Source organism: Dunckerocampus dactyliophorus, chromosome 16 (genome assembly GCF_027744805.1).
Source record: "Dunckerocampus dactyliophorus isolate RoL2022-P2 chromosome 16, RoL_Ddac_1.1, whole genome shotgun sequence".
NCBI classification, from domain to species: domain Eukaryota; kingdom Metazoa; phylum Chordata; class Actinopteri; order Syngnathiformes; family Syngnathidae; genus Dunckerocampus; species Dunckerocampus dactyliophorus.
The window spans coordinates 13537200-13549216 of NC_072834.1; the positions used below are offsets into that span (position 1 = coordinate 13537200).

Here is a 12017-nt window from a genome sequence, read left to right on the forward strand (position 1 = left end):
TGTGCACATTTGTGGTGGTATTTGTTGTCCTGGTGGATGGTGGGTCTGTATTCATTTAGTGCTTTTAATTTGAAATAAAACACTATTTAGTTGGGACGCTCGTATGTCAATGTACCACTGCATAAATGACAATAAAAAAATACTGGCAGTACTCTAGTACTTCTCACAACAACTCAACTCCTTGACAACTCAACTCACAGCGACAGTCGATACAAATAACGTGTCGTGAGAGCCATTTGCCTGGGCTTTGGAGCTAAACTTACCATTCAGAATACCCTTTTCTTTGTCCATTTCTGCTCCATATTTGTTCCCACTTGTGGCTCCACCTCCGCGTTTCCTCAAACTACGGTGTGGGCCGATGGTCAAACAGGACGTGCGCACGTTAATTGCATGACAACAAAAATTTAAGTTGAAGGAAATTTCCGTTATATTTGATGGCCCTAATAATAACAACATAATAACACGGGCTACTGTTGGGGCCATAACCCACGACAAGCTAAAACTTCAACTCTGAACCTCCGACGTTACTTCTTCTCTTCTACACATCTGTCCGCCCGCCACTAAGGTCCCCTACGGGACACATTTACTGTGACACACACGAGCAGGAGTTTAAATAACATCTTAAATGGCTTATTTACTCTTATTATGTCGACGAGCGTAAAGTCATCAGTACAATACATTGATGAGACTATTGGGTAATAGGAGTGTAAAGGTGACTATAGGGGTGTTATTTCATGTCTAGAGGGCTCTAATAATTCTTAAAAAAACTTATTTAGAAGATCGTAAGCAGGTTTTCTGTGCCATAACTTACGAAAATATTCCACTAATTAATATTGATGATTATACTTTGCGGAAATGCATTTATCGCGGTAGGTTCTGGAGCCAATTAACCGCGATAAACGAGGGACTGTAACTTAAGGTACTAGTAAACTAATGAGCGGTCTACTGTTGTAGTGAAGAGTCACATGACTTCCAATAATAATAATTTTGTTTGTTGTGATGGAAGCATAACTTTAGGTTGATCACTTTTAGCCACGAGGCTTTTTTTAATCTGAAGTCATTCCTAGAAATGTTAGGCCTGTACAGCAAGGTTCATCTCCACAAATAACCTTTCCTGGACCAGTGTGGACTTTCCCGGCATACCGAAGTGACCACAGTGAACAGATTTAGGACTCCTGTCCACATGATGCCAACATGGATGGGACGGCAGCGTCGTGCTAAGCCGTTTATTTCTACGAAGTCTTCACAACGTGCCAGAGATTAGCAGCAGATGACCTTTTCATCCGTGCAGCCTCCGACGGTGTTACAAAACATTTCACGTCAAATTGACAACATTGTCTGAAAACACAAACGGTCCGATGTTATGTACAGCAAATAACCCAATATATTCCTCTTTCTTTACTTTTTGACAAGCACCACAGTGGACACCATGTCCACTGTATGTTCTTTATAACAAGTAGAACTTTATGCAGCGCCATCTAGCGGATATCCTCAAGTTATGTATTCACATTAACGTCTTTTCGCTCATTATGGCAGCCTGTCGATGACGTCACAGTGATGTCGTGCAGACAACTTCGACGTCAGGTGAGTGCACGCCACCCTGCCACTGCAGAGGCGCGTGACACTGCGGGGAGGCCCGGAGCGCGCCTGCTCGCTCCCGACACCTCGTCCCACTGCAGACTTCCCGGCCCGGACAGACAGAATAGGAACCGAGCAAGCAGCGATGGCCGAGTCCAAGCCGCTGTGGGGGTTCCCGCGTCTGCGCCGTGCCGCGGTAAGCACCGGGCGAGGGGGGGGTGCTGCTGCAGAAGAAGATGCTGCGACACACTCACTTTAAAGTGTGCGCGTGTGAAGGATGTGAGGCTGCTTCTGTATTGTTGACATTAGCCGCTATGCTACATGGCCATTCAGACGTGTGTGTGTGTGTGTGTGTGTTTGGCAAGGTCAGTGTGTGTGCGCGTGTGTGTGTGTGTGTGTGTGAGAATGATGATGTACACAAAGGAGTGCACGTGTTAGTGGAAGATGAAGTCACTGATGGTCTTCATGAGTGGACCCAACAAGACTTTTAGGGTGATCACATGATGTGTGTTGACTCCTCCCCCATTTGGCAGACTTCCTTTCCAGGCAACTTGCACTTGGTCCTGGTGCTCCGCCCCTCCACCTTGTTAGGCTCCACCCCCAGCCCATCCTCAAGCACTGACCTCGGCTTCCGCTTCAGCCAGGATGACTTCCTGTTCAAGATGCCGGTAAGGCCGAGTGGGTCGGCGCTGTCAGCACCAATTACACGCGTGTTGTCATGCTGTATGTGCACATGTGTTGCCAGGTGGTGATGCTGCGCTCGGTGGGCGACCTGCTGCGCTACATCGACGACAACCACCTGACGTCAGAGTTGTGCAGCAACGTGGAGCGATGTCGCAGTGACTGGATCGTGCTGCGCTCGGTAAACTTTAGCACTTAAGCACATAAGCATTTATGACCACTATTTATACAGTGTGTTAGCATGGCCGTAAACTTGTTTCCTTGGACACTTTTGGACAGTGGACATGCTAGTCTCACAGGACATGGATGTATGTGTGTGTGTGTGTGTGTGTGTGTGTGTGTGTGTGTGTGCAGGCCATCGAGACGTTTGCAGTGACAGTGAAGGAGGTCGCACAACTGCTGCAAGGTTTCGGCTCCGAGTTGTCTGATGGTGAACTTCCTGACGAGGCCACCGCCATCGACTTCCTGCTGCGCTCGCACATGCAGCGATACCGCCACATGAAGGTTTGTGTGTTGTTGTTTTGTTGTTGTGTTGTTGTTATTTTGTTGTTGTTTTAGGACGACATTCGAGGGGTGCTGAAGGAAGGACGCCTCCTGATGGACAACCTGGAGACACTCAAAGTGTCCAAGAGCGCCAGGGAGGAGCAGGAAGAGGATGAGGAGGACATCCAAGCAGACATGGACACAGTTCAAAGGTTGCGATTCATGCTCTGACATGCAACAGAAAGCGAAGACGTTTAAAATGACATGAAAATAAAGAAGCTGTGTGTGTGTGTGTGTGTGTGTGTGTGTGTGTGTGTGTGTGTGTGTGTCTCAAGGCTGTTGTCTCAGCTGCGAGACATGGAGGAGGCCTTTGATGGTTTCTTTGACAAGCACCACCTGAAGATGCAGCAGTACCACCAGCTCATTCTCTACGAGAGCAGCTTTCAGCAGGTGTGTGTGTGCCGTGCATGCCTCTGTACACGTCCTCACGCTGCTACAACCTGTGTTTGTGTGTGTAGATGGAAGAGGAACTGGAGAAGATCTCAGCTGAGGAGAAGGCCATCTTGTCAGTGGGAAGTACGCTGATGCATACTGAACAGCTGCTCAAAGACCTCCACACCCTAGACCAACGTGCACAGGTCTCACACACACACACACACACACACAGTGTTTTTCAAAGAAATTAAATCCACTTTGTGACATGTTGTGACATCATCACAATTCATCATATGACTGTCAGTGACGAGGAGACGTGTGTTTGTGTGTGGGCAGGAAGCGATGGCACGCGCTCAGGTGCTGCTGCTGCACGGCCACCAGCTGGCCGCCAACCATCACTACGCCCTGGCGCTCATCATTCAGCGCTGCAATGAGCTGCGACATCACTGTGATGTCATCACCGGCGGCGTGCGCAGCAAGCGCGCATCACTCACCCGCACGCGTGACCTGCTGCTCCGCCTGGACGAGGTTGCCACGCGTGCATTGTTGTGGCCTGCTGGTGCGTCTGTGTCACACAGCTGATCATGTATACTGTGTGTGTGCGTGCGCAGGCGCTGCGCTGGTGCGATGAGGGTGCGTACCTGTTGGCCAGTCAGATGGTGGACAAGTTCCAGACCAGAGAAGGTGCTCAGGAGGCCTTGCACTACCTCAGCTGCCACCAGGAGAGGGCGCCACCTGTGCTGAAGAACAAGCAAGACCTCCTCAGTCTGGAGTTTGAGTCAGTCCTCACACCCCAGCTGCAGGTAGCGCCCTCCAGTTGCCTCCCCACACACACAAACACACTCACTTCCTGTCTAATGACACAACTATGCTGTCAGGATCAGATCTCCATGGTGATGGACAAGCTGACCTCCATGCAGGCCATGATCCGAAACAGGGAGCAGTGTCTCAGGAAGCTGGCTGACGTGCGGGTCAGACCCATCCAGCTGGTGGCACCAAGGCCCGAAGCCGACCTGACCCTTCAGCGCTGCAAGTCGCCCCTCTTCTCACCCAAACATGGTAGCCCCCCTCTGATGGCCCCGCCCTTCACACGTGTCATCATGGGGAGGAAATGCGTGCCAAAATGGACGACTGCTGCGTCTCATTCTGGTTCTGTCAACAGGGATGGACTTTAACCTCCTCAACTCCAAGTTCTCCTTTGACCTTCTTCCTGGAAAAAGAACGTCCAGGAGGAGCAGTAGCCAGCGCAAGGTGAGCGCACGTGTGTGTGTGTGTGTGCGTGGATTTATGAATTATGTCACGTGACATCAGATTGAGGTGATGCACGACTACCAAGGCAACCGCAGCTCTCTGTACGGCCCCGCCCCCGACACCGACTCAGAGGCGGAGGACAATCCTGAACAAGCCACACGGTATGTAAATGTCCTCCTGGCCGAGGTCAAGGGTCACGGTGGGAGTCACTCAGGGTGTTGACTTCAACTCCGCAGCCGAGTCATGAAGGAACTGATCCACACGGAGAAGATCTACGTGGACGAGCTGCTCGCCGTCCTGCTGGTGAGCGTCTTCATGCGCACAGCCACACGCACACTACATGGACAAGAAGTCAGCTTGTACGCTTCGTTCCCTTTCCTGTCCTGTGTCCTTGTGTACCGTCCTTTGTCCTTGTTTCCCGACCTGCGTCCTCGTTTCTTGTCCTGTGCCCTTGTGTCCTGTCCTACATCCTTGTCTACCATCCTGTGTTCATTTTGCATCCTTTGTCCTTGTGTCCCATCCTACATCCTTATGTACTGTCGTTTGTCCTTGTTTGTTGCATTTCTTGTGTCTCATCCTGTGTATGTGTCCCGTCCTTTGCCCTTGGGTCCCTGTCCCCCATCCTGCATCCTTGTGTCCCGTCCTGCGCCCTTGTCTTTGGTTGTTTTTCCTTGTGTCCCGTCCTGTGTCCCCGTGTCCCGTGATCAGGGTTACCGAGCAGAGATGGAGGATCCGTCCATGTCTCATCTTCTTCCTTCGCTTCTTGTCAGTCAGAAGGACATTCTGTTTGGCAACATGCCAGAAATTTACCAGTTTCACAGCAGGTGACCTCACTTCCTTCTCACCTGACACCTGGACACCTCCACCCTTCATCCCCCCCACCATTGTAAAGCTAATGTTTGTGACTTGTGCTTCCAGAATCTTCCTGCAAGATCTCCAGCGTTGCCTGGACACACCAGAGAGGGTGGGGGAGTGCTTCCTCCGGCGGGTGAGGGAGAGAAGGGTGACACTTTTCTCTGGTAGGGGGTGCCGGTGATGAAGAAAGTGTGTGTGTGTGTGTGTGTGTGTGTGTGTGTGTGTGTGTAGAAGGAAAAGTTCCAGGTGTATGAACGCTACTGCCAGAACAAACCTCGCTCTGAATCGCTTTGGAGACAGTGCTCTGACTCCGCCTTCTTCCAGGTGTGTGCACGTCTTCTTGACGTGTCTGTGTGTGTGTGTGTGTGTGTGTGTGTGTTTTGCACGTCTCATCAAGCTCTCTGCAGGAGTGCCAGAAGAAGCTGGAGCACAAGCTGGCCTTGGACTCGTACCTCCTGAAACCGGTCCAGCGCCTCACCAAGTACCAGCTCCTCCTCAAGGTTGGTTCTGCTCTGCACGCGCTCACACGCTCATCAGCTAACAGGAAGTGACGCATCGTGCGTGTCCTCGTCTTCAGGAGCTTCTCAAGCACTGCACGCAGCTGCAGTACCGCACGCAACTGCAGGAGGCACTGGACTGCATGCTGGACCTGCTCAAGTTCGTCAATGACTCCATGCACCACACCGCCATCACCGGATACCAGGTAGCTGTCAATCAATCACACGTTACCGGCCACTACATGTTCATAGCAATGTCGTTGTAATTCTCTTATATTCCACAAGGGGGAAACATTTTTTGTTTCCCCCTTCCTGTTGTTATTCAATTAATTTCCAAAACACAGTGCAGCCAGTACAAACACGTTTACACACATGAAGAGTTCCTCAAGGTGTTCTATAAATGTTTATGGTTGTGCTGAAACATCAAATAAGAAATAGACAGTCAGCACCGGCATCTGTACTGTACTGAGTGATTGCATCAGATGTGCTCTGCTCCTGTTAGACATGTATACATTTATATTGGTGCAGTTATAAAACTGTGTCTTCCATACACTTTGCAATTATGGCACATTTGACAACTTTTGACAATCAAAGCACCTTTTAACAATAGGTACATATCACTGAAATGCTAATACACACTGTGAATGGAACAGACCTTATTCAAAATGGCGTGCCGTTAGCGGCTAACATTAGCCGTGCATGCTAACGCCAGCTAAGTTCAGTATTTATCAATATTCGACACATACAACTGCAATTGAATGCAGTGCTATTACTGGTAAGCAAACTAATAAACAAATACTGATAGGAACAAGTACATTTTTGATACACAAACCCACACTAGACATCAAATAAGAAATAAACAGCACCGGCGTCTGTACTGAGTGATACTGACTGCATCAGCTGCGCTGTGCTACTAACGCAGAGCAAGCTCATCTCCAGCAGTCTCAGTCTCAGCAGTCTCCCCCGGCCACCTCCTCCAGCTCCACCGGGAGGATACCAAGGTGTTCCCAGGCCAGCTGTGAGACATAATCCCTCCAACATGTCCTAGGTCTACCCCTGGGCCTTCTCCCGGCTGGGCATGCCCGGAACACCTCACCAGGCAGGCGTCCGGGAGGCATCCGAGCTAGATGCCTGAGCCACCTCAACTGGCTCCTCTCGATGTGAAGGAGCAGCGATGTGACTAAGCTCGTCACCCTATCTCTTAGGGTGAGTCCAGCCACCCTACGGAGAAAACTCAGTCGAGGTCAGCAGGCCCCCGTCCCCACTGGAAACAGTGTGGACCAGACACTGCTTCCCCTTTCTGAGGCGCCGGACGGTTTGCCAGAACCTCTTCGAGGCAAACTGAAAGTTGTGCTCCATGGGCTCACCAAACTCCTCCCACACCCGAGTTTTTGCCTCGACCACCGCCAAAGCCACGTTCCGCTTGGACGGCAGGTACCTATCAGCTGTTTCAGGAGTCCCACAAGCCATCCATGCCCGAAAGGACTCCTTCTTCAGCTTGACGGCAGCCCTGACCTCTGGTGTCCACCATCGGGTTTGGGCTTTCCGCCACGACAGGCACCGACCACCTTGCGGCAGCAGCTCCGATTGGCCACCTCAGCAATGGAGCCACGGAATAGAGCCCATTCGGACTCAGTATCCTCGTCCTCCCCCAGGATGCAGGCGAAGCTCTGCCGGAGATGAGGGTTGAAGACTCGACAAATGGGAGACTCTGCCAAACGTTCCCAGCACACCCTCACTACACGTTTGGGTCTCCCAGGTTTGTCCCGCAACCTCCCCCACCATCTAATCCAATTTATCACCAGGTGGTGATCAGTTGACAGCTTAGCCCCTCTCTTCACCCGCGTGTCCAGAACATGCGGACGCAGGTCTGATGATACGACTACAGCGTCAATCAAAGACCTGCGGCCTAGGGTGTCCTGGTGCCAAGTGCACTTGTGGACATCCTTATGTTCGAACATGGTGTTGGTTATGGACAAACTGAGGTTCGCACAGAAGTCCAACAACATCAGACCGCACGGGTTCAGATCGTGGAGGCCGTTGCTCCCAATCACGCCTCTCCAGGTCACACCGTCATTGCCCACATGGGCGTTGAAATCTCCCAGTAAAATGACGGAGTCACCAGTTGGAGTGCTCTCCAGCACCCCTCTGATGGACTCATAGAAGGCTGGGTACTCTGAACTGCCGTTTGGCGCGTACACACAAACGATCCTTTCGCCAACCCAAAGGCGTAGGTAAATGACCCTCTCGTCAACTGGGGATGGCTCCAACACAGAGGCAGCAAGCCGGGGGGCTATCAATAACCCCACACCAGCTCGCCATCTCTCCCCGACAAGGTCCAGCCCCTCTCGAGGAGGTCCCTGAACGCAAACTGTGGGTCGAGGTGAGTCCAACTATACCTAGTCGGAATGTCTCAACCTCTCTCACAAGTTCAGGCTCCTTCCCCACCAGAGAAGTGACATTCCATGTCCCAAGAACCAGATATGACCGCCAAGGACCAGGTCGCCCAGGCGCCTGCCCTCGACTGCCACCCAAAGCACAATGCACCAGACCCTTATACTTGCCCCCGCAGGTGGTGGGTCTACGGGGGGCAGATCCACGGGGGAAGGCCTGACCACCAGGCGCTCGCCTACGAGGCCTGGATCCAGGGTGAGGCCCCGGTATCCCACGTCCGGGCGAGGTGCGGTCCCTCCTCTTGTTTTTATCCATAAGGTCTTCTGAATCCGACCGAACATATTTGTATGAAAAACAATGTGGGGGCGCGCGATAAAAACATGAAACAAACAGTTATAACACTTCTTTTACACTTCCCAATATTGTACAGGGCGCCACGCACACAGGAATACACAAAAACACTGTACACGGTTGCGAACCCCTCAGCTGTTAACCAGTGATGCACAGAGCGATGGCGTGACGTCAGCCATTTTTCAGGGCGATCTTGGCAGTCTGGGTCGCGTGCTGCTGCAGGGCGGCTTCAGCGTGTGGATCAGCCACAAGAGGGCGGCGGTGCTGGCCCGGTTCAAGCCCATGCAGAGACATGTCTTCCTGTACGAGCGCGCTCTGCTCTTCTGCAAGCGGCGGGACGACGACGCGCACGAGCGCACGCCCGTCTACAGCTTCAAGTCCTGCCTCAGGGTGAGTCACTTTATTAGGGATGCCTGTGTGAGCCCACCTCATCAGGTGAGAGCATTAAAAAAGAAACATGTTGTCATTCAGATGAGCTCCATGAAAGTCACAGAGAATGTCAAAGGAGACGCCAAAAAGTTTGAAATGTGCGACACCCGAGGACACGAAGTCTACATCCTACAGGTTCACCTTTTATTTAGTCACGTACCCAAACATCAGAAATAGTCTTATTAATTGTCTGTGTGTGTGCGCAGGCCCCCAGTGTGGAGGTGAAGGTCACCTGGCTTAGAGAGCTTCGAAAGATCATGAGTCAGCAGCAGAAAGGTTTTTATTTCTACTGAAGAGCATTATACATCCAGTACGCTCTCATTCCGCACCAACATTCTTCTATTTGTTTATTTTTGACACGCATCTACTTGCACATTTCTCAACCAGTTCACACCATGACAACATTTCCAAAAATTCCCGCATTTTCCACAATTCCACATTTTCTGTGACAACTTTGTCATTGACAATGAATGGACCTTGTTTTTTTAAATTTATTTATTTTTTACAAATTCCACGTTCCTCACATTTCTCAACCGATTTAAACCACTCCAACATCAAAATGTTCAGGTCATTCAGAGTAACACTTTTCCACATCTGAAAAATTCAGACGTCTTCCAAAATTCCACATTTTCTGGGACACCAATTCCCTTTGAACGACTCCACACATTTCTTGACCCGTTCGATGTCAAAATGTTCATCTCATTCAAAACATTCAGGCAATCTATATTATTGGAACTGTGGTCATCCCACACGGTCCAGCCCTGTACACGCCCGCAGTCGAAGCTGCGACCACACAAACCGAGAGTCAAGCACGCTCAAGGCAAAAAGACCACGCTCCCAACCCACTGACCAGCACGACTCTTGAGGAGTCGGGGAGCAAGGTTTACATAACAGCTAAGCCAGCTGGCATCCGTTAGATGACAGTTGTCTAATAGCTGGATTCCAGGATGCAGAGTGGAAGTATTTTCTTTTTCAGTCCAAAACGTGACAAATACTAGAGACAACATACAAACAAATGTAGGGTGCTAAAAAAAACAACTAAGTGAGACAATGCAAAAGGAGATGAACCATGCAGGATTTTCAGCTAACTCAAAAAAAGGTTTGTACAATACCAGCAAGAGGAAGTCAGGAACTTCAGCGTGGTGGAGACTTGGCATTGGTACTGGAGAGTACCATCCGCTCCCGTTCCTGACGGGTGCCGCCCTCAACCAGAAGTAGGTAGTCTGTAAAGGAAACACAAAGATGGGGCGAGTGGCAGGAAATAGATGCAAAATAAAAGTAAGGAACAAAAAAAAAAATACGGAACATAATCTATTTTCGACAAATTCCTGGTTTTCCCACAAGTCCCCATTTTCCACAGCAAAATTCCCATTGAAATGAATGTCATTTTTCCACATTTCCCAACCCATTCACACCACTTCAGCCTCAGAACATTCAGAATAACCATTTTCCACATCCCCAAAATTCCCACAGTTGTTAGTTGTTTGTTGTTATTGATGATTTTGTCTTCTAAACTCCCTCAGAACAAGCTGCTTGTGTGTCAGAGCCCCACATCTCTGACAGGTGACCCTCCAGTGCACTGTGCATTTGTTAACGTCTTGTTACTTCCTGTTTAAACTCCTCCCACCTGTTGCATGACTGACACATCACATGCTCATGGCGCTAAATGTGACTGGTGCACGTTTCCATACATTATACTTTTTGTGACGTGTCGCTCGTCGTTGTGTGTTGCCTGTCCTCGTGTGTGTGTGTGTGTGTGTGTGTGTGTACTGTTCAGTGCGTCTGAGATGTGTGTCTCATGGGGCAGAGCCTCGTCGGGAGGCTGCTCAGCGTGTCTTCCTGTTACTCACAGCTCGTCGGCCAAAAGCCACGCCTACCCAAGCAGATGGGAGGAGTCTGTGCACACAAGCCCCGCCCACTCTGACCCTGTGGTCCACTCGCCTCGACGCGGTGAGTCTACAATACACCGTCCTGAGGAGGCAATTTTAACTTCCGTCATGAAAGAAGATGCTTGCTTGCCGTTGCGGCGCCACCTGCAGGTTGGCCTGTCGCCGCCCACACGGTGGCCATCTGTGACGGCCTGGAGGACTGGGGGGCCACGGATCTGTCCAACCTGTCAGACTCTGAGGAGGATGAGGACGAGGACGAGGAAGACCAGCCCACCCCACTGGTCAGACAAGTCCTCATGAAGAAGTGTTGGATGATGTCACGTGACCTCACCTCTGTTACTGCAGGTCGCAGGCCGGTACCGGGTCCTGGTGGCCAGCAGCATGGCCAGCAGTGATGACATCATCTTTAACTGCGGCGATGTTATCCAGCTGATGCACGAGGATACGTCGGGAATGTGGTAAATGTCTTTTACAGACAGACTTCCTGCGTGGCAGCCACTCTGTCCTTTATTTCATATGCGTGCGTGTGTGTGTGCTCGCAGGCTGGTGAGGAACGTAAGCCGTGGCGAAGAGGGGCGTGTCCTGTCTGAGGACCTGCACAGGATTCTGGGAGAGACGTGCTGAGAGCCGATCATAGCAGAGACATCTTCACGCCAAAGCACAACATCAGCGACGCCTCCGCCTTCATTGTTGTCACCATCATCATCGTCATCACCAACAGGAAGTCTTCATGTGCCAAATTGTTAGGCTTCTGAAGGTTAGCATAGCACGTTAGCTTTTTTTCCACTTGTGTTTGTAAGCTAATAGTTAAAGGGGTCAGGGTGTGTTTGGAGTCGTGGACGACGCTTCACAAGTGCCTTAAACGTGACGGCCAGCAGGGGGCTGCGCCCCCCCACTGGCGTGAAAAGTTCTAGCCTTCAAGGCGGGAATCCTCAAATGTGACGTCTCTGACTTGATGATATTGCCAGGATTTAGACTCATACCCCAGCCAGTGGCACATCTTGGCACTTTGTAGTTCTTTTCAATGCTTGCGCTACGAATTTCACAATAAAAGCACACAATTGTTTGAATAAATGACTTTCTGTCGCATTCTCAGTGTGCATACATGTATGTATGTATGTGTGTGTGCGTGTGTGTGGGTGTCTGTATGCAGGCAGAGACTAACATGTTGACA

The 12017-nt window shown here is 50.6% G+C and overlaps 1 protein-coding gene across 2 annotated transcripts; it reads left to right on the forward strand.

Annotated features, from left to right (window-relative positions):
* Positions 1-1546: 1546 nt before the first annotated feature.
* LOC129168986 (proto-oncogene DBL) lies at positions 1547-11923 on the forward strand. 2 transcript variants are annotated; one of them, XM_054754892.1, is made up of 26 exons: positions 1547-1774; positions 2112-2246; positions 2324-2440; positions 2614-2763; positions 2818-2954; positions 3078-3192; positions 3261-3380; positions 3514-3705; positions 3789-3980; positions 4056-4236; positions 4340-4428; positions 4489-4589; positions 4665-4731; positions 5137-5252; positions 5347-5416; positions 5515-5607; positions 5691-5783; positions 5861-5986; positions 8712-8915; positions 8997-9089; positions 9161-9230; positions 10478-10517; positions 10732-10904; positions 10994-11124; positions 11189-11301; positions 11386-11923. In XM_054754892.1, exons 1-26 carry the CDS (start codon positions 1724-1726, stop codon positions 11465-11467), a joined length of 3051 nt encoding a protein of 1016 aa, XP_054610867.1. In that variant the 5' UTR covers positions 1547-1723; the 3' UTR covers positions 11468-11923. The 2 variants fall into 2 exon arrangements, with proteins under 2 accessions (XP_054610867.1, XP_054610868.1); XM_054754893.1 differs by having other exon boundaries at positions 10807-10904.
* The last annotated feature ends 94 nt before the right edge of the window (positions 11924-12017 follow it).